Genomic DNA, 22,385 nt, shown 5'->3' with positions numbered 1-22,385 from the left:
GTGAACCATTCACATTTATTACCATCACCGCGACACAATGCACCAAAAAGTGAACACACAGTTGATTAGATAGCACCATTTAAAATACAAAGTTTATTGTACCGAAATGCACATGATTCCAATTTTCCAACACAAAATATTTTCTTTCCAAATCGGTTGTCGTTATTAGTGAGTAGAAAAACCAAAAACATTTTTAGTTGTACGGCACACATTCACATTATTGATGGACAAACTTGAGTTTCTTATTTCTTTTTATTGTTTTATTGGAACATTGAAATTAACAAATTTAATGATAAGAATTCGTCGCCTTACATTTTATAAATAAATTAGCTTTTGCAATTCAATTTTGTTTCATTTTACCGATGCCATCATATCAGTATATCAGTGCTTTTTCCCAACTCAGTTGAAGGAATGAAAAACTGTCGTTGGATTTTTTGAGAAAACCGATGTCTTCTTTCCTGTAGAATGAACTTAAAATCTTGTAAAAAGGTAATTTCGTGTTAGGGAACATGTATTCCATATGTGGTTTCAGACAAAAACTACTTTGCAGAAATCCCTTGAGATCACGGCAGAGTAAAATAAACCAGGCAGAAGCGCTTACTTTTTGATACGTCAAAGAAGGGACCTAATACTCTCTATGAAAAGGAACTCGAACCCTGACATAAAGGGGCCGTCCATTAAGGACGTCCGCGATATTTCTGGAATTTTAGACCCCCCCTCCCCCCTTGTCCGTACTTTTACACTACACAAATGTATGGCGGTCACACTTTGGCGAACCCCCCCTCACCCCTATAGTGCGGACGTCCTTTATGGACGGCCCCAAATTGAAAAATTGTATTCGCAAAAAAATAAAGCTTCCAGATAACTCAGGTCCCTAGTCAAATCAAACGCTCTCTGCCGTGCTTGAAATTTAGTGAGAATATCTTATCTTGAAATGGCGAGCTAAAAACAAACAAAAACTGCTTGGTCATATCTCACCGAGACTTTATGTCAACGACCGCATATTGGTGTGAAAGTACGCGTATGGCTTTCAGTTTACAGTTTACCGGATTAGGTATTAAGTTATTTGCTTAGCTTAAGTAAGTGGTTGTCATCTTCAGAGCTTACTTAAGAATGAGACTTAAAATACCGAAATCGGTTCAAGCTTAGTAAAAATATCCCGGATTTTCACAAATTAGTTGGAATGTCTCGTATGATTATAATGCTGAGTGCGAAAAAATCCCTGCACAGGCTGCGTAAGTATCGAATTCATACACTAGTTGCATAAAACGTAGTATGAAACACGAATCGTATGTTGGTATTTTATCACACGATGTCTTGTTAACCTCGGTCTCGCCTTGGATTGACAATCTACATCTAGTGCGTTAAAATGCCATTAGGCAATTCAGTGAGCGAATTCGATACTTACGCACAGTGGCGGATTATCCCATGGGCAATTCGGGACTTTGTCCTGGGCGCTGGAAAAATAGGGGCGCTGGAAAAAATTATGTGCTAAATCGAAAATATCGCGCCAAATTTAGATCGCTCTAGAATGATTTCGTTGTCAATATTTTAATATTTTGTCCATTCTTCCAATGACATTTAAACTTTTTACCGCCAGTATGTCACCTAAATTTTTACAAATATTTCCAAGTCTCAATTTTATGTTGTATATTTCGTATTCCTATACTCTCAAGTAATATTGACGAAGTAGGGTTCTAAAAAGCCTGGCGCAAAACTTGAGCCCAAAAAAATTCACTTCAAAGGTGTTTTGACTAAAACATAAAAATACAAAAAATTTTCAACAAAAGCCTCGATTTTTTTATCATGAACACATACCCTAATATTTTGTAACAACACTTTATTAGGAGTGTTATTACCACCCATCAGATTTTTATTTTGAGGTAATATAAGCTAAGCTTGTCCTGCAAATTCAGGTGGAAATTTACGAGTTTTTGAAAATAGATTTTGTATTGAAGGTCACCAAAAAGCGAATTTCGATTTTTTTTCCGCGCTCGAAATTTAAAAAATACTTTAAACTATTACGAGTCCGATAAAGGTATGAAAAAAGTTTAAATATTTGTGTCAACGGTTTACGAAACTCGCAAAGCTTTCTGAATTTCGTTTTGCATGATCATTGTGAAATTCAAAGTGAGCTGTAAAAAACATGTGACCTTAAATTGTCTTGTGAATCAGGAAAAAAATTTAACTTTGTTCGATTTAAAATCTTTACAGTGACCCGAAATTTGGTAAAATTAGAGTTTTTTGAAGCAAGTTGAAAAATCAATACTTTTGAGAAGCTTGAAACTCATTTTTTTTAAATTTAAGATTGATTAATAGTAACTAAATAAGTCTCTTTTTTGTTGTTTACACAATGTTGATTTTCCGACTTGCTTCAAACAAATTTTACTAAGATAATTCGAACCACGGTTTCGACAACAATTCTGATTAAACGGTACAGTGAGACAAAAATAAATCGGTATTTATGATGGACTTTTCTTTTTTCTTGTTATCATCAGTGAAGATTCAGTAACGCTTGTCCGTACTACCTCCTCTCACTCATGCGACAAAAATGTCTAACAAAACAGGAATTTTATAAACAGCACCCGAAAACAAAACAAAATTGGCGCTAGATTTTTATTTGCCAGGGGCGCTAGAAACGTTAATCCGCCACTGCTTACGCAGCCTGTGTGCAGTGTCATATGAACCAGTTTTATTTCATCCAAAAATCAGTGCGAGAAAAAAATTTATCGCACCCAAAATACATTGACACGATCATAATCATATATTCATCAAATGTAATAACAACTGTTATGAATACTGTTAGAACATTGTTTTTGCCACAGTTGTAACACGTTTTTCAGTAGATGTCAATTTCAGTTTCAGTTTTTTTTAGTGAAAATTTTGTTTTTGTGGTTTGTTTTGTAGTCTTGGGGAATTCGCTCACTGAATTGCCTAAAACGTTGTATGAAACACGAATCGTATGCTGGTATTTTATCGCACTAGATGTCGATTGTCAACCCGAGGTTGACAAGACATCGTTGTTTCATTGTTTCATAAATAACCATTTCGCTATTTCGGGTCATAACAAAGCACCTAGCAGGGTAATAGAGATTTTTACACGTCAAATAGAGTAGTATTGTGATACTATAAATACCATTAGCAGCCTTAATGGTAATTTTGCAATGACATTAAGAAAAAAAAGGTATGGAAATATTCGCATACTTCGATTAAAGTACTACTTTTTTTCCTATTACCCTGCTAGGTGCTTTGGTCATAATCATCACCTTTTTATGCATCCATTTAATGTCGTTTTGAAGATATTTTTATGTACAGTAGTGCGATCGAAGTAAATGGATTTTCATTTATACTTTTGCGCACTAGTGCACAAAAGAGACGTTTAAAAAATGAAGATCCGACTTCTGTACAAAAAATCTTGTTGCTAACTTGTGCCTAAACAGGTGTGTTGTCAACCTCGGCTTCGCTGGGTTGACAATTTTCACACATATTGCGCAAAATTTCCATTTAGGAACATGTTAGCAAAATAGCGCATTTCACTGTATTCCTGGACACAGTGAAATACTAACTTTTTTTCACCCGCAGTGTAATTTTTTTCGCACGCTAAGAAACCTATTACCTTCAACGAAGACTGCATTTTTAGAAATAAAAATCTTGTATTGACCAGAATTCGAACCCCCGACTCCAAAACTTTTTGAACACAACGTAGCGACTATAGTTATTCGGCTATTGAGTCACACAATTGTACGGAACGTCTTGTTGAAGCGTTTATATAGAGTAAGGCTTGATTTTCACTTACCAAAAAAGTGCTCCATGCATCCATTTAATGTCGTTTTGAAGGTATTTCTTTCACTGTATTCCCGGACACAGCGCAATATGAACTTTTTTTCGCACGCAGTGCGTTATCAACTTTTTTTTCGCACTCAGTGCGATATCAACTTTTTTTTTCGCACGCTAAAGAACCTATTACCTTCAACGAAGGCTAAATTTTTATAAATAAAAATCTTGCATTGACCAGAAATCGAACCCCCGACACCAAAAGGTTTTCGAGCACAAAGCAGCGACTATAGCCATTCGGCTATAGAGTCACACAATTATACCGAACGTATTGTTGAAGCGTATATACTAAGCATTGACTACTCGATTTCATTCAACGCGTCTCTTTACATCACATTGCAATGTGTATTATAATGCAGCCTTCTTGATCGTTCAAATGAATTTCTGTATGTTGCCCGTATGGATTCATGTTTAAAACAATCGTTGGAATCAATCATTAACGTGAATATAGTAAATGCAAAATGGGACTTGTGCAGTTTACCATTAATCAACGGCGGACTAGGAATCCGTAAAATCGAACACATCGGACTACCAGCTTTTCTATCGTCTGTGCATAGTACATCCAATCTGGTCCATTCTATTTTGTCATTTTATGACTCAGATAGGATTGAGATAAGCTATTGCAACGATGCAATGCGAGAGTGGTCTTCAATTCATGATAACTCCCCAAGTATGCCGAGCAAACAAGAAAATTGGGACAAATTCACTATTGAAAGAACTATATCACAATTGAATTTTACAACCAGAGAGGATAAAGCACGCCTTTTGGCCTCACAACGTACAGAATCCAACGGATGGACCATCGAAATTGATCGGTACACTTCTGGACAACAATACATTTAGAATATCTGTTGCTGTTCGTTTTGGCTTTGACGTTTGTGTTCCGCACCAATGCAAGTGCGGAAAAGCGACAGTCGAATCCAATGGCATTCATGGACTTTCCTGCCTATTCAGTGCGGCTCGTTTCAGTCGTCACTTCGAGTTCAACGATACCATCAAACGAATATTAGCATCAGTCCAAATACCAGCGCGCCTAGAGCCTGGTGGTCTAGACCATAATACCAGAAAACGTCCGGATGGAATGACACTAATACCGTGGTCGAATGGCAAAGTCCTAGCATGGGATGCTACATGTTCCGACACTTTGGCTCCATCATATATCAGTTTCACCCACAAACATCAAGGCAAATTATCCGAACAAGCAGCTGCGAAGAAAAGACGACTCTACAGCGAAATGATAGAAAATGAAAACCTATTCTTCGTTCCATTTGCTATAGAAACGTTGGGTCCGATTTGTGAAGAGGGTCTCAAGTTTATCGATATTATAGCAAAAAAAGTAGAGAACATCTCCGGAGATCCAAGATCAAAGAATTTTATTATTCAAAGGTTCAGTGTGACTTTGCAACGACACAATGCTGGTTGCATAATGGGAACCTTTCCGGATAATAAAGGATTTGAAGAAATCTTTTTGTTATAATTTAATTGTAAATGATCATGAATAAATTTAATCTATTTCTGTATACAAAAGAATTTTGGAACAAAATGTAGGACATGTTTTGCATTGGAAAGGTGATTATGGCCCGAAATTGCGAAAAACGTTGTATCTACCACGGTAGGTATGCCGGTATTTTTTCGCACACGACGTCTTGTCGACCTCGGCTTCGCCTCGGGTCGACAATCGACATCTAGTGCGAAAAAATACCTTCATACCTACGTTGGTAGATAAATAACTGTGAATGTTTACATTGTTTGAAGGAATAGATGGAATAAATTACATGTTATCGCTTAACCATTCAGAATATTTGCCCGAATATCACTTTCCTTGATTACATCTATGTTCTACGAGTCTTCTTAACACACAAAATACGTACATGCATGGAATATAGCCATGAACTCTCTCCACAATAACCTTCAGTGCTGTGGGAAGAAAATATGGAAAACAAGAAGATATCAATTTGTGACACAAAACGCACCGACGCACTACATAAAGATCTTCTCTCCCTGCTGTTACGTTATGTTTATGGTAAAAGGTGTTTCCGAAACGTTCGCTAATATTTCATCCATTCGTCTCAGTTGAATTATCAACAATAATTTAGTTTTTCTCAATTATATTTCGTGGAATTAATATTATCGACACTATGATGCGCTTCGGACCAATGAGTATTGGCTCTAGTCCTAATGGAATACTTTTAACCATTGGAATTTTAGCTGGAATTCTGGTCGGTCTTATAATTGTCATTATTGTTTATCGTTTTTGTTATGTGTGTTGCGCTTTGTATTGCTGTACGAAAAAGTGTAGAGTTCAGGAAAATGAAAGGCAATCATTTTTGAGTAATAAAATTTTTCATTTTTTTCTTGCTGTTTGAATAATTCAAAAATGTGAAACGCTACCTATTTCAGAACTGATGTTTCCTCCACTACGTGAAACGCATAATGATAGAGTGTCGCACTGGCAATTGACATAACAGTAAAGGCGTCCGCTGGGTCATACAATTTATTATCAGCGTAAGTGGAACGACGTTCAGTGCGATCCTTAGTTCTTTCACGCCATAGCCAATACGGAGAGGAGGACGTATCGAATTTTTTTTCTCGTTTTTTTGTCGCATATCAGCAGAAACACAAAAAATAAGAATCTCGTAATATGGGACATTCTCATAATATTGTCATATTCAAAGGATTTTACGAAAATAAAATCGAATAAAAATGTATTTCCCACTCGTTTCGACACCCTAAGCTTAGGGCGCATTCAGCAATGTCCGGTTAAGTTCACTGAAATTTATATGGATAAGACTTGTCAAAATTCACCGGTTAAACTTAACGAATATTTGCTGTACGCGCCTTTAGTCAAATGTAGTTTAACGAAGAAAGTCGTCGTTAAAGACGTCGTAACCTCATTGTTTTTGAATGACGTCAAATAAAACAAACAAGAATTTTGTGTTGGTTGTAAAAAATGAAATAATTTTGGTAATTTCGATGTGATTTAATTCAGATTTTGTGCGAAAAGGTGCCACTTCTGGTTTTTTTTTAAAACTGGGCTCTTAGCGGTCGACTCAAAATATTCGTCAAAGCCTCCGAAATTCTGAAAAATTCATGACGATTAATCATGTAAACAAACAACAACATAGATTACTTCAGTCTCGTTAAATCTTTCGTTCAATTCATTTGTTTGAATTTACCAAGGCTGTAAACTTGGGGTAGGTCAGTGACTACTAGGTCACGCAGATACGCCGAGATACGATGTGGTGATTTCTTTTTATATGTAAAATCTTCAGAAGTGGTGTTTTCCCGCATGTCTATTTATAGTGGTAATTTGCACTTGGTAATAATACATAAATTCATTCTTCAATCCGTCGCGACAATCATCAAAGACGTGTACACCGTCTCGTATACATATCGAGGGCAACATCACTAAAGGCATAGCACTGTCAAGCGAGAGTGCTATGCCAAAGAGCATATCTCAAATTAAATATCTCATAAACTACTTAACAGATTTTGATAAACTTTTTTCTCTCTGAAAGGTAGTAATTCTGAGCCCGACACGAAGTCAATCGCCCATATAGATCATCTTCAAGATACGGTACTTTCACACGTAACCTCACTTTTCGTTAAATGTTTCGTTCATTCATTAATTTGTACGAGATTTTGTTAACGTGTATGGCATTTCTAATCGTGGATGGCATTTCAAATGGCGTTGAAGGTGATGATCTACGGTTCGGAAGATATGGTCTATAAACTGAAAAGCCTCTTGAGAGATATGCCCTTCAGTGACGTTTCGCTCGATATCGATACCGAATAAGATTGCAGACAACAATCCTTCACTTCAATACAAAACAAATCACAATCCATTCACGAGACGGTAAGGCGCAATGAGGGCAAGTTCTATGTTCAACTGTAAATTTTCCATACAAATGAAGTGGTGCCGCCACTTGAAAAATGATAAAAATTAACAGTTATTATGACTTGCCCAATTCGTAAATTAACATTACTATTGAAAAAAATGCCACCGAAATGTACGGCCACCGTCACTGGTGAATGATGTAAACTCTGTGCAGTTTACAGTGTAAACTCTGTTTACTACCAACGTGACAAAATCGCACTGTTGTCGTTACGTGTCAAATAGAGCAGCGAATGATTGTCAAAATTTTCATTCAAAATTTATTTACGTACTGCTGGCGAAAGCGAAAATTTTTGCTGTTAAACATAAATTTCTGAATTAAATCTCGTCCTGCAGCGAAAATGGCGGTGAGTAATTGAACACTTTCGATTCCTTAACGAATCGAACGGTCAAAGTGGATCGCAAAATGCTAAAATTACAATTTTCACATCTCTATTGGCAGCCCCAGGCAAAAGGTAAACAAGGCACAAAGGGGGCCAAGCAAATTGTCGAAGAAAATGCGGCCACATTGAAATTCTATCGTAATATGGCTGCGGGTGGCTCAGTCATTTATTTGCTGGTCACATTTCTGCTGTTCGAGTTCACTGGTCTGACTATTGTAAGTGTACCGTACCAGTACCACACAGCTCAGTGGATCGATTTCTCTATGGTGTTCCTTTAACGAATTGTGGTGGCCTTTATGCTTTCAGACCATGACCATCATATCGATTGCTGCATTGTTGGGTGCTTATCAGTTCATGGCATTTATGGCGAAGACAACGTTGTCGGACACTGGTGCTATTTTGGACAGTGGCAATGATTTGAATATCGAAGGTGGCATTGCTGAGTAAGTTGTTTTAAGATTTTTGATGTTTTGTCGTTGAGACGTTGGAGGAAATTCGCCAATGTCACGGTGCGTAGATTTCTTAGTGCAGTGATAGTGGCAGGCATGTTAGGCAAGGTAGGATCGTAAACTTAATCTTGGATTGTCGTAAATATTCTGTGGTATTTTGATCGAAATGGTCAGGGTAGTCAGTGCTAGAGATGAGCTGGTCGAGGATTTTCGAAACCCGGCCAGAATTAAATTTTCGAAAACCGAAATCCGGTAAAATTAAATCGGATCGGGTTCTGGTTCCGGTATTTTTTTTTTCAACCACTTCTCCCCGCTCATCTCTACTCAGTGCTATTTTACACTGTAACCTCTCTGGGCCTCAATTCTCATTAATTTAAGAATTCGTAACCGAGTGATCACCGATTTCAAAATAGTCCCAATGATGATAACAATCTCAATAATCCCAGAAATCGAGCTATCAGAATGCCATGTTGAAAATATTAATTTTTGATGTGTATTTCATAGAATGGAAAGTCGATGGAGGTCTCAAGTGCAATACTCATACCAAAGACTAGATCTTAATTGGATAAACGATGATAACCGTTTGTTGCTTGCGGGATGGAAGAAACGCTGCCTGTTATCACCTGTTCGTAATTTGTTGTGAGATTGTAAACTCGCGTCTAAATTTTAGATTGAAAACGCATCTTTGGACAAAACACTCAACTTTGAAACGTGTGAAGAGTGAAAGCCATAAAAAACTGAATTCCTTGTCCCAAGGACAACATATTCTTAACACATTTGCACCAATATAAGCACAAACGATGAAACGAATTTCCATATAATTTTTCGTCACTTTCCGGTCCATAATCATCACCTTTCCATGCATCCATTTAATGTCGTTTAGAAGGTATTTATTTCACTGTATTCCTGGACATCAACTTTTTTTCGCACGCTAAGGAACATATTACCTTCAACGAAGGCTAAATTTTTATAAATAAAAACCTTGCATTGACCAGAAATCGAACCCCCGACACCAGTAGGTTTTTGAACACAAAGCAACGACTATAGCCATTCGGCTATAGAGTCACACAATTATACCGAACGTATTGTTGAAGCGTATATACTAAGCATTGACTACTCGATTTCATTCAACGCGTCTCTTTACATCACATTGCAATGTGTATTATAATGCAGCCTTCTTGATCGTTCAAATGAATTTCTGTATACAAAAGAATTTTGGAACAAAATGTAGGACATGTTTTGCATTGGAAAGGTGATTATGGCCCGAAATTTCGAAAAACGTTGTATCTACCACGGTAGGTATGCCGGTATTTTTTCGCACACGACGTCTAGTGCGAAAAAATACCTTCATACCTACCTTGGTAGATAAATAACTATTATGCCACCGAGTGATAATTGTTCTTTAGGCGCTAGATGTGTAGATCGTGTGCTTAAATAGTATGTTGTGTTACAAGTATTGTAATGTTGATTTAAGGAAAATTGGGTCGTGTGCTGAAAAAATCTCATTACAATACGTGTAACACATCATGCTTTGTGCCAACCGAGAATTGAAATAGACAAATGCCCAAAAAATCATAATTTTCACGGTAAACAATCACTCTTCAAATTTGATCGATCACATTGCTTTGCATTTTCTAAAACGAATGTTGTAATAACTCATACAAATTCCATATCAACACTGCTTTGAGTGTTGAAATATCCCATCAAACGGGTGCTGAAATAAGTCACTTTACAACACTAAAATGAGTGCTGAAAAGAGTCGTATTTCAATTCTCGGTGGCACAAAAAGCATTTATAATCGATTTACGTTTTTACAACGTTTTTCTCAATAAAGGCAACGAAAGTTTTACTTTTCGTTTCTGAGTTGTGAAAATTACTATTAAGCGACCGATAGGTTCATTTATGAACGTACTCTCTCTAGACTGTCACTCGAGATTGTAGAACACATGCACATCATACAATAGTGCGTAAATTAAATGATAAAATCTTATTAACCTGTTCACCTGTTCGCAGAAGTGTTTTGCACACAAGATGATTTGTCATACTCCCATGGCTCGTATTGGAAGTTTCACATTTATCGCTCCTCTGAAACAACTTTCTAATAACTAATTTACAGTTTTCATAGAGTCTCTTCAATGTAGTGAATGTATCTCTTCTCTCTTCTGGCACACTGTAAGTTAGACTTATATTTGGACCACCCTGTGGCCGCGCGTATTTGTGATGCTCTGATATCATAATGATCCGAATAATAATCCCAAATAAACTTCACCTAAAGAGAAATCGGTTACCCCTACATTGAAACTTGACAGTTGCTGATGCTAAGAGTGGTCCATACGATTCGTAACCTTTGAGGTGAAAACTGTCAAATTACGAATTCTTAAATTCACGAGAACTGGCGCCCTGGACCAATCTAGAAAAACCCAACTCAGTTCGACATTGACCTCTTAAAGTCGACCTGAACCCGAATTTTCAACTTCGGGTTCGACCTGAAATAGAAACATTTCACGGTTCTCGGTTCTGGTAACACGAAATTTTTGTTGTAAAAATTTTGGGTCATCCGAGCCCCCAACATGTGAAATCATGACTCAGGTTCGGGTTCCAGTCAGACCAGACCAGACCCGACCCGTTTCAAGCATTATCAGAAATTGTGAAATTGTGGTTGTTACTGCCCACTTGCAGAAACGTCCTTGAATCTGACCATTGAAATAGCAAAATGAGCAGTTTAATCCCCTCAAGAATTGCCAATCCTCGAACGCCACGGGTGAACTTTGAACTTCACCAGAGTTGTGACCCTCCCTATGCGCGTGTGGAAATTCACGCTATCCGCGGTATCCTGGATACCGGGAAGTTTTCAGAAAAATTCTTTAGATACCGGGAAATCGAAAAAATCGGGAAAAATATGTGGCGAAAGATCAAATTTACGATTTTAGATACCGGGAAATTTGACTCGGATACCGGGAAGAAAACAAAATTTCCACACGCGTCCCTATGTTACAAATAATTGTTGAACAAGATCTCTAACTACTCGATAGTTACAAATCCTCGCGAGTCACACAATCTCGTGCAACACTCAGACGATACGATTCCATCAAAATAAAGTTTTCTAAATATGATAGCGATATGGTAAAGATCTGGTCGCCGTATCTTTCTGACCTTTTTGTAGTATTTATTTGAATTAAATAGAAAATTTCTATTATTGTGAAATGTCAAGGCGGCTGTGCTTATCATCGAACGTTAAGTCTGCTATAACAAAAACATTGTTGCGGTTTTTCCCATGACTAGTCATTTGTATTGCGATCGTGCAAAACGGTACATCAATTACTATAGTATCGACACTCTAATTGCGTTTAAAATGGCTCGAGTGCATGGCAATAGTGCCAGTTGTGTAATAAGTGTCTGTTTGACGTTGGTGTTCCTTCTGAAAAACTATGAAGTTGTTGGCGGCGGATGTGGAAAGGTCAAAGGAACATGGCCGTTTGTTGCGGCTATCGGTCGCGTAAACCGTCCGGAGTACTCATGCGGTGGAACTTTAATCTCCAGCAAACACATTCTCACAGGTAAATATGGAGAGATTCTGGTCGATCCAGTGGCTCAAGCTCACCTATATTCCAGCCGCTCATTGCATCCAGAAAAAATATTCGCTGGTTGAACTTACGTCCGACGAATTAATTGTAACATTCGGAGCGCAGACTCCGTCATTGAACGGTGAATATGGCATTGTCAAAGCAAACGTAACAGAGATCCACGTCAATCCCGATTGGGACCCGTACGACACCAAATTCGACGCTGATCTGGCCATTTTAGTTCTCAGTCGCAGTGTAACCGTTGCGCATGACATTCGTCCTGTTTGTTTGCCAGCTGATGCCCTTGAAATCGATAGTGCGACAATAGATGCACACGGGAGAGTTGTGGGTCGGGGAGTGTTCGAACACGCAATTCGAGAATGGACTATCAAAGCGATAAACGATACGTACTGCTACGAAATGGATCGATCCATGGCTTCATTTTCCACCAACCGAACATTCTGCGGCGGTTTGGGAAACGGAATTCCCGGCAGTGGTGATTCGGGTTGCGGATTTTTCGTGGTGACCGATACGTCGTGGGTGCAGTACGGCATTGTGTCGGCAATACATCCAAATATGACGGGACAAGTAATACCGGATTCGTTAGCCATTTACACCAACGTGAAATTGTTCATGCCGTGGATCGTTGAAATTGTGCAGAAAACGGGCGGGTCGGTGGAGGAGGCTGAGGTGACGATCGATGTAGTTTGTGATTATGGTTACGTTGATAACATATACGGTTGCTGGCTGGATGATTTAATCATTGAGAACGAAAATATCGCGGTGGGCTCAGTAATTGGCACTCATGACGAGGGGAAAACCAATGCAAACGTGGAACTGCTGGTGCTACGTAGTAAAACTTTCGTTTATCTTCTGAATGGATTGGGAAGCTTATTCGAAAATTTGAAAATATTCCAAATCTTCGACCTCAATACGACACTAATCGCACGTTCGAACTTCGAGAACATGGCCAAATTGGAACAGCTGCATGTTACCGGCAATACCTTCGAAACGATCAACGAAGACGCACTGAGGGATCTGATTAATTTACACAATTTTCAGATGAAGAATAGCCCAATCAAAACTCTGCACGCCGGCACTTTTGATCGTAATGCGAAACTCCGGGCGGTCATACTGTCGGAAAATCAATTGGAATCACTGCCGCCAAATTTATTCAGAAATAATTCCTTGTTGCAGACCGTCGCCTGTTCAAATAATTCGCTGCAGCGAATCGATGTTCGAACTTTTGAGTCGAATCTGCAGCTACAAGAAGTGTATTTCGTCCACAATCGATTGGAATCGTTGCCGAAGGACTTGTTCAAGAGTAATGTCGATCTGGAATTCGTCAATTTTGGCGGCAATGCCATTACGTCGATAGACCACGGATTGTTCGCTACGTGTCCGAAATTGAAGACAGTATCTTTCTGGTCGAACCGCATCGTGACTCTGCCGAGAAATCTCTTCGCAAGAAATCCGTTGCTGGAATACGTTAATTTCAACGAAAATGCCATCAAAACCATCGACGAACAGATGTTCGTAGCGAATCGAAGACTCAAAGACATTTTGCTGCACTCAAATCAACTAGAATTTCTGCCTCGAAATCTATTCCAGAACAATTCGATGCTCGTTCGGATCGTCCTGGGGGACAATTCGTTGAACGCACTGGACGAAGAAACTTTTTCCGCAAACATTATGCTGAAAGAGCTGTCCCTCCACTCGAATGAATTGGACGCATTGCCGCGCTACGTATTCCGAAACAATTTATTCTTGGAAATACTAAGCATTACCGACAATTCGCTGACATCATTGGATGAGGAAATTTTCCGGTACAACGAGAAAATCCGAAATGTCTATTTATCGTCCAATCGTTTGGCAAATCTGCCCGGAACGTTATTCCGAAGCAATACGTTATTGAGTTTCGTCATGTTCGATAACAATTCGTTGGAAGCAATCGACGAACAAATGTTCGAATCTAATGGTCAACTCAAAACGGTCGACTTATCGGGAAATCGATTGGGTGTCGTGCCGGCGAATTTATTCAAAAATAATTTGTTATTGGAACTTGTTACCTTTGCTGCGAATCGATTTACCGACATCGATGAACAGATTTTCCAGTCAAACATTAAGCTCCAGAAAGTGTCCATTTCAGGAAATAGGCTAGCAAGCATCCCAGTCAATTTGTTCGCCAACAATTCGATGTTGGAGATCATTGACATTGCTAACAATTCGTTGACCGAATTGGACAACAACATTTTCCAGAACAATCGGCGACTTCGTGAGTTGTATCTGGGGTCAAATCGTTTGACATCTCTTAATCAATTGTTAAATGCAAATGCGAAGTTGGAGGTGGTGTATTTCAATGGCAATAAGCTGAGCGATCTACCCGGCGATCTGTTCCGGCAAAACATATTGCTAATAACTGTTTCAATAGAAGACAATTTACTGGCAACGTTAAACGAATCGTTTTTGGAGACGAACGTCAAACTACAGGAAATTTCCCTGGCTGCGAATCGGTTGGAATTTCTGCCGAAAAAATTATTCCAAAAAAATTTAGAATTACGTTTCGTTGACCTGCACCACAATCTCATTCGGACACTTGACGAGCAAACGTTCGCTGGAAATCCTCGTCTCTGCGGGTTAAATATGTCGTCCAACTACCTGTCAACTGTGCCGGTCAATTTATTCAGAACGAATTTGCTGTTGAAATATGTCGATTTCAAAAACAATTCCATTCGGACCATCGACGGAAAATTGTTCGAAACAAATGTTCAGCTAAGAGTCGCGGTTTTAGCGTCAAATGAACTGGAAACGCTGCCGGCTGATTTGTTTAAGAATAATTTGCTGCTGAAACAGGTTGATTTCAGTTACAATAAGGTCCAGCTGATTGAGTACGATTTCACTCAGCTATGGAATGTACTTTACATTAATTTCAATCAAAATGTCTGCGTCAATGTGATGTATTCGACGTTCATTTTAAACCTCGACCGGCAATACTACAGAAATTTGACGACTTTCCAAAATGTGCTGAACGATAATTGTAATGCGATGCATTACGTGGTACGTTGAATCGATTTTGTTGAGGCAGAGTTCGTTGTTGAGCAGAGTACCAGTCTTAGCATTGTAAATAATTCGACAAAGCGATTTCTGTCGCTTCTGTCGTTGTCAAATAAATTTGAATTTTTTACTAAAATTTGGTTCTTCATACCTACCGTACACCAAGATGATCCGAGTTCGATTCCCGTGTCAGACAATTCCATGTCGAATTTTTTTTGGTGATTATATCGCATAAGTAACGTCCTAAAATTCACTCAAGCTTCATAATTTGGGTGCCCGAAACGATGTACACACTGAATGACTGGAATGCCGTAATCCGAATACGATTGCGTACAAATGTCGAGCCTACATTTAGGCAAGATATCAATTAAGCGCCTAACTTTCACCTAACTTTCTCTCATATAGTGTTTGCCTACTTCGAGACGTAGTTCGGAAGTCACGTGAAGCCGGTCGTCCAGACTGCACTTTTCCGGAAATTACGGCTGGAGGTCGCTCTAGTTCCGGTTCATTTTGAGCAAATCTTTGGCAAATTTTCCGTCTGGCTTTGGGAAGAAGAATTTCCCTTGGTGAAGGTGGCATTCAGTTCTTTCTGATGGTTAATCGAAGTCTCAAATTGTTGGTGACTGAGATATCACCAGAATTCCATCGATGACTTTACGGTCAACGGAAATTCTGTTCTTCAATAGAATTTCCTTCCCATGTAGTCGTGTTGTTTGTAACAGCTTTCCTCAGTTTGGTAGTCATGGACTATTAGTCCTTGTGAAAGAGCAGGGTAAGACGACGGGGAAGGGATCCTGAAATATGGAAACAAAATTGTTGGAAGAAATTGTGAAAAGAAACTGTGATTGATGGCATTGACTGGCATTGATGGATCGACAACATAAGAAAAAGACGCAAGAATTTGCCTTTTGATAATCGTTTTGCTTCTTTCATTTCTTTCAATTTTCCTTTACAAATATTACCCAATGGCAGTACAGTTGGTGTACAAAACATTCTGAAATTCCGTCAAATCTCTGTACTCGCCCAATTTCAGTCTTCTGTTGTGAGTGACATTTTCGTAGAACGCGGACACGCAAGTGTTGTCATACAAATAGATGAACATAACATTTTTCAGCTTTGTAAAGTCACAAGCCACGGATTTTATGAAATTCCGCTGGAAAGATAGATTTGTCAGTTTCTCATTGTTTTTGAATAAACTCTGTGGTAAAAATTCTAGTCGATTGTCTCGAAGCGCTACCGTTTCAAGCAGACTATTCGTCGCGAAAATTTCCTCATCAATTTGTCCAATGGAATTGTTGCTCAAGTCGATGGACTCCAAGTGGAAATTGTTTTTAAACAGATTCTTAGGCAATGATTCCAATCGATTCGACGACAGATCGATTACCGTCAGTTCGAAATTCGTTTCCAGCATATGCTCGTCACACATCGTTAGCAAATTTTTACCCAAAAACAAATATTTCAATTTCAAACAATTCCGGAAACTCGGAACGGATTCCAAACGATTGAACGACAGGTCGACAATAATCAGTTTCTCGTTCATTTCGAAAATGTTCTGCGGTAAGGAACGCAATGAGTTGTTGCGCAACAGTAAAATGTCCAAAAGGAAATTATTTTTGAACAATTTGCCGCCCAATGACTTTAATCGATTCGACACCAGCGAAACTACCTCCAATTTTGATTGTGATTCGAAAATGTGTTCGTCGATTGCTGTCAATGAATTGGAACGAAATTCGATGATCGTGCACAATGACGAATTTTCGAATAGATTCCCGGGTAGCGATTGCAGTCGCATCGAATGTAGAACGACTATGTTGAGTTGTTGATTTGTACCGAAAAAGCCGGCGGGGATTTCCATCAACGAGTTATTACTCAAGTCGACCCATTCCAACAGTAAATTATTCTGGAATAAATTTCTAGGCAGATATTCAAATGGGTTGGAAGTCACATTGATCAGGTTGAGCTGCGCATTGTTAACGAATGTACGTTCGTCGAGGGTGGTCAACCGGTTTGCCATCACGAAGACAATTTTGAGGAAGAAATTATTTTCGAACAATTTGCTCGGCAAGAACATCAATTTGTTGGACGATAAATCGACGTTTCGGAGCTGAACGTTGGTAGCGAAAAAATTCTCATCGATCGTTTGCAGCGAATTGTTGCTCAAATCGACAGACCATAACAATAGACGATTCGCTAGCAAATTTCGCGGCACTGATTCCAATCGATTGGAGGACACGGTCAGAATTTTGAGTTTTGTGTTAAACTCGAAAATGCGCTCGGCAATTTCCGTTAACACATTGCCGTTCAGTTTCACCGCTTCCAGGTGCGTATTATTGCGAAATAGATTTTCCGATACACTCTCCAGTTCATTTCTATTGATTTCAACGAATCGTAGCTGGCGGTTTTTGCTAAACGTTTTCTCGGGCACCGTTTTCAGCTTGTTGTCGATAATGTGGAACCTTATCAAATTCGGTAGGTCCCACAAACTGTCTTCATCGAACACTTTTACGTCATTTTTAAGCACAAAAAGTTTACTCAAATTTTCGAAATGCTTCAAACCTTCACGCGTAATGTGCCTCAAACGTAACGGTGACGTATCCATACTACCGATTTGCAAAGTCTTTAAATTCCGAAAAATTCTACCCAAACCATTCGGTAGAGCATACATCAGTCCACTTTCGAAAACAATCGTTCCTACGACGGTGTCATTGTGGTCCTTCATATGTTTACCGGTGACGGACACCACTTCAATGTGCTCGTTTCGAATATCCAAACCAGTTAATTCGCAGCCATAATCATGATAATTGGTATACATGTAGCGACACGCCAACGATATGTTCGTTGACGGTTCACTCACCTCGCCCTCCGACTCGGTGACAATGCCGACGATCCATTTTTTGAACACTTTGACGTTGGTATAGACGGCTAGCGGATTGACTGTTCGAATCGCTGACACAATCCCATATTGTACCCAAAAGGAGCGGGAAACGGCAAAAAAACCGCCACCACTGTCACCTTTATTCGGTGATCCATCCGTCCCTCTAGCGCAAAACGATCGTCTCGACAATGAAACAATTATTGCCGGATCTTGCCGGTAACAGTATGAATTGTTCCAAGCTTCGGCGACCACTTGCCGCGGTATATCTTCATGCACGCCTCTGTCCGAAAAACCCCAACCCACCACACTGCCGAGAATATTTATCGTAGCGCTATCAACATCGTCGTCATAAGCTGGCATGCACACAGGTTGTATGTACTGCGTAAATGTAATGTTTTCGCTGAGAACGAGAATGGCAATGTCTGCATCGTACTTATCGTCATGTTGCTTCCAATCGGAATGCACGAAAATTGCACCAACACCTCGATGAACGACTCCGGTCTCATTCTTATCGGTGAGATTGTACGCACCGAGGCGAACTTCCACATCATTGGGCAGACGTTTAACTGTGTGTTCTCGTTGATGGATACAATGAGCAGCTGAAATTGATTTACGAACGTTTTTTACATGCTGCGTGAGTTAGTGTTTCACTCGGTTCGGTTTTACCTGTGAGTACATGTTTATTGGAGATGAGCGTACCACCACAAATGTACTTGAGTGGTGCAGTTTCGTATAGGGCCACAATGAACGGCCATTCACCGCGTAGTGCGACATTTCCACCCTTTATGCGTTCGCGCATTAAATCCACTCTTCCACATTCGAATGCTCTTACACCATTGCTGTAGACTAGGCACCAGAATGTAGTGCAACTCACTGCAACTAAAACACAAAAGTTGGTTGCTTGCATTTCGCCGGCACTGATCGAATTCCTTATCGATTGCTTGCGCCGTTATCGTGTCTTTGAGTGCAACGAATCAAATTATTGCGTCTCGTGTGCTTACAAGGCAGCTCTCTAGCAATATCACACCGATTGTTTACATCATTTGGAGGTCAAAAATAGGACAATGTATCTGTCAAGTCTTGTCATGGAAAGTTCACCGACTCGTACCATAACGTAATGTGAGCAGTAGATTATTTAAAAACAAAGCGGAAACGAATTGACAAATTTTAGGTTTTGGTTTTGAGCCCCGAACGAAGTACAAAGGGGCTTATAGGATTACGATGCCGTGTGTAATTGATGGAATTCGAAGCAGACGGTAAGGGCAAAGTGTTTGCCTATGTTCATAGATGACGAATCCGCAATAAAAATGTTGTCTGTCCGTCACGTCAATATCTTGAGTAAATCAAATCCGATTTCAATTGATGGATATTCTGGATGGGAATATTCTGGTCGGCCCTTCGAGAGTACGGGCCGCCTAAATGTTTTAAGGTTTTGTTTAGGTATTGACCGTACCAATCAGGGAAAAAAAAAGTTTTTGAAATTCGGTTCACCACAGCGTGAGCTAGGTCTCTTGGAGTGAGCTTATATCCGGCTACTCGGCCGTACACTGAACGTTGAGTATTTTGTCAATATCTCGAGTAAACTTTGACCTAATTTCATGATTTTTTTTTGTTTGAAAGGTATTAACGAATGTAAATTGTCAGTACTGTTTCCGGTCTCATAACAAAATGGCTGCCTGCGGCCATATTGGATTTTTGTAAAAGTGATATATCATGGGAAAAATGGTACTTAGAGAGTTATGTTAACATAGAAGTAATTGGTTATGTGTGTGTGGTGTTTCAGGCATTCCATATATGGACATCTATATATAACTATATTCACCTATATTGAGCTATATACAGGCATATAGAGCTATATAATAGCATATTCATTTGTGAAATGTTTATTTATAGGAAAATATAGTTAAATATAGCTGTTTGAATAGGAATTTATGAAATTTGACTTGGGCTTATCATTTTCTTAGTTGATTCTTAGCATTTTTACACATTTCATCGGAGTTATTGATCAAAAATGCGATTTCATGCAAAGCTAAATATAGTCCGGTGTGACGTGCCGGATTTTTAGCCCCGTACGAAGTACGAAGGGGCTTATAGGATTACGATGCCGTGTGTAATTGATGGAATTCGAAGCAGACGGTAAGGGCAAAGTGTTTGCCTATGTTCATAGATAACGAATCCGCAATAAAAATTTTGTCCGTCCGTCCGTCCGTCTGTCACGTCGATATCTTGAGTAAATCAAATCCGATTTCAAAAATTTTCCCTGAAAGATAGTCAAAATAGTGAGGCTAAGTTTGAAGATGGGCGATTTTGGGTCGACCCTTCCGGAGCTGGGGCCCAATAAGTGCCTAACTGTTTTTTGACGATATCTCCAGACATTTAAGCACTACACTTGTAAGTGATACGTCAAATGAAAGGTATTTACAATACCGATCGACAAAAAAAAGTTATGAAAATTAGATGACCGACTCGTGAGTTAGACCCCTTGGTGTGAACTAGGTACAGGGCGGCAAGCCGTTTTTGCTTGTAGGTTGGCCAAATTTGAACGTATTTAGATTGATTTTGCTTTATTAGATAGGTATTGACCGTACCAATCAGGGAAAAAAAAGTTTTTGAAATTCGATTCACCGGAGTGTGAGCTAGGTCTCTTGGAGTGAGCTTATATGTGGCTACTCGGCCGTACAGTGAAGGTGGTGTTTTTTGTTAATATCTCGAGTAAACTTTGACCGAATTTCAATTTTTTTTTTGTTTGAAAGGTACTAACGAATGTAAAGCAGCCGTACTACTTTCCACCTCCTAACAAAATGGCCGTCGGCCGCCATTTTGGATTTTTGTAAAATTTAGGTCAATTCGAAATTTGTGTTACATTTGAAAGGAACGTCGTACGGGGCTTCGTAATTGCGCTATGCGCAATTTTTAAGACGTACACATTTCATAAGAATTTTACTTTACCGACGTTTACGGGCGCAGTAGGCTTACGGTAAGAGTAGGGCGACGGACGAACTAGGGTCACGTACGCAATAGATGTACGGGTTTGTACGGGGCTCAGTCGCAGCAAACGCTCCGACTGTTCTGACGGCTCGTCTTTAAATTACTTTTAATCTTCGAAGACCGGAAGATTACTGAATCGCATTGAATCGTTAAGCATGCTCAACAAATTTAGAGTATGCCATCAGGCAAAATGCAAATTTTGCCTGGAGGTCGTATACAAGCAGTAGTAGTTAGATCTTGTCCAAATAATTGATAACAGATGGCGTTGGGATCGGGTGTGCTGGTCTATTATCATTTTCCTGGAATATTGAGAAAATCTTCACTACAATTTCTGGTACTTTTACTTCATCTTATTTAGCCTTTTAACTAAAAAGTAAAATTCAATATTTTTCAAAAAAAAAGGAAATTTCTCATTCAACCATTTATACAAGTTTCCAATTAAGAAACTAATGATTATGCTACCTTTGTACGGTCAAAATACCGCAGCCTTTTAAATTATTTCAATGGGCAGGTTAGACTTTATATTTAATTATTAATTCCTAAACAATTTTCAATTTTTTACTTCCAGAAACGTTAAGGATTTGATAATCCTCACAACCGGCACGCAACTATTGTCATTGACATCGAACTGGTTTTGGCTTCTGTTCACACTAGCTCCAGCCCGAGCCGTTTGGATGCTGTGGCGTTCGGTGATTCAGCCATGGTTGAGTCAGAAAAGTGACGAACAACCGGACATCGACGACAAGAAGCAGAAAAAGTTGGAACGTAAAATGAAGCAAAGGCAGATGAGGTGAAGGACTATCACGTTCGTCAATGCGTTGTGGAGAAATGAATGTGCGCTTAGGTGTTAAAGGGTTGTTTGTGTGTGTGAGTATGAGTGTGTGTTTGTGCGCTGTAAATAAAATTTGATATTTTTATTGCTGTGAGTGGAGACTTTGTAAGTGTACATACGAATGAGGTGTTGGAAGTGAATGAATCGATAGCCAGCAACCTGACCCATAATTCTATCCAAACGAATTTATTGTAATGTGCTCGTACAGGACTGAGTGCACCGAAACCAAAACGATAATGTTAAACTTTGATTAATCGGAAAGTTTGTGTCGGTGTGTTGATTTAAATAAATAAAAATTAAATTTGCCAAGAGAACAAATTCTTTTCATATGCACAGAGACTGTTTCGAGAATACGGAAAATTGGTTTCTTTTCTTCGTTAATTTTCACTAGAGTTGAACAGATTGACACATTAGGGTGGGCAATACCGTTAACGAATTAAGCAAGAGTAAATCTAAGCTGTTTAAGTCGAACGAGCGAGTCGTAAAAGAATCTGAGATGCAGTGCCGCTTTT

General features: G+C 39.1%; 2 protein-coding genes across 2 annotated transcripts; both read left to right on the top strand.

The window, feature by feature from the left end:
* The first annotated feature begins 7,920 nt into the window (after positions 1-7,920).
* On the top strand, positions 7,921-22,184 carry LOC119075479 (transmembrane protein 208). The gene is made up of 4 exons (XM_037181929.1): positions 7,921-8,076; positions 8,172-8,327; positions 8,419-8,555; positions 21,610-22,184. Exons 1-4 carry the CDS (start codon positions 8,071-8,073, stop codon positions 21,833-21,835), a joined length of 525 nt encoding a protein of 174 aa, XP_037037824.1. The 5' UTR covers positions 7,921-8,070; the 3' UTR covers positions 21,836-22,184.
* LOC119075476 (toll-like receptor 6) lies at positions 11,754-15,314 on the top strand. Its single transcript, XM_037181927.1, has 2 exons — positions 11,754-12,118; positions 12,174-15,314. Exons 1-2 carry the CDS (start codon positions 11,836-11,838, stop codon positions 15,188-15,190), a joined length of 3,300 nt encoding a protein of 1,099 aa, XP_037037822.1. The 5' UTR covers positions 11,754-11,835; the 3' UTR covers positions 15,191-15,314.
* Positions 22,185-22,385: the final 201 nt, after the last annotated feature.

This window comes from Bradysia coprophila, unplaced genomic scaffold (assembly GCF_014529535.1).
Source record: "Bradysia coprophila strain Holo2 unplaced genomic scaffold, BU_Bcop_v1 contig_211, whole genome shotgun sequence".
NCBI classification, from domain to species: Eukaryota; Metazoa; Arthropoda; class Insecta; order Diptera; family Sciaridae; genus Bradysia; species Bradysia coprophila.
This window is presented reverse-complemented; position numbering and strand designations above follow the sequence as displayed.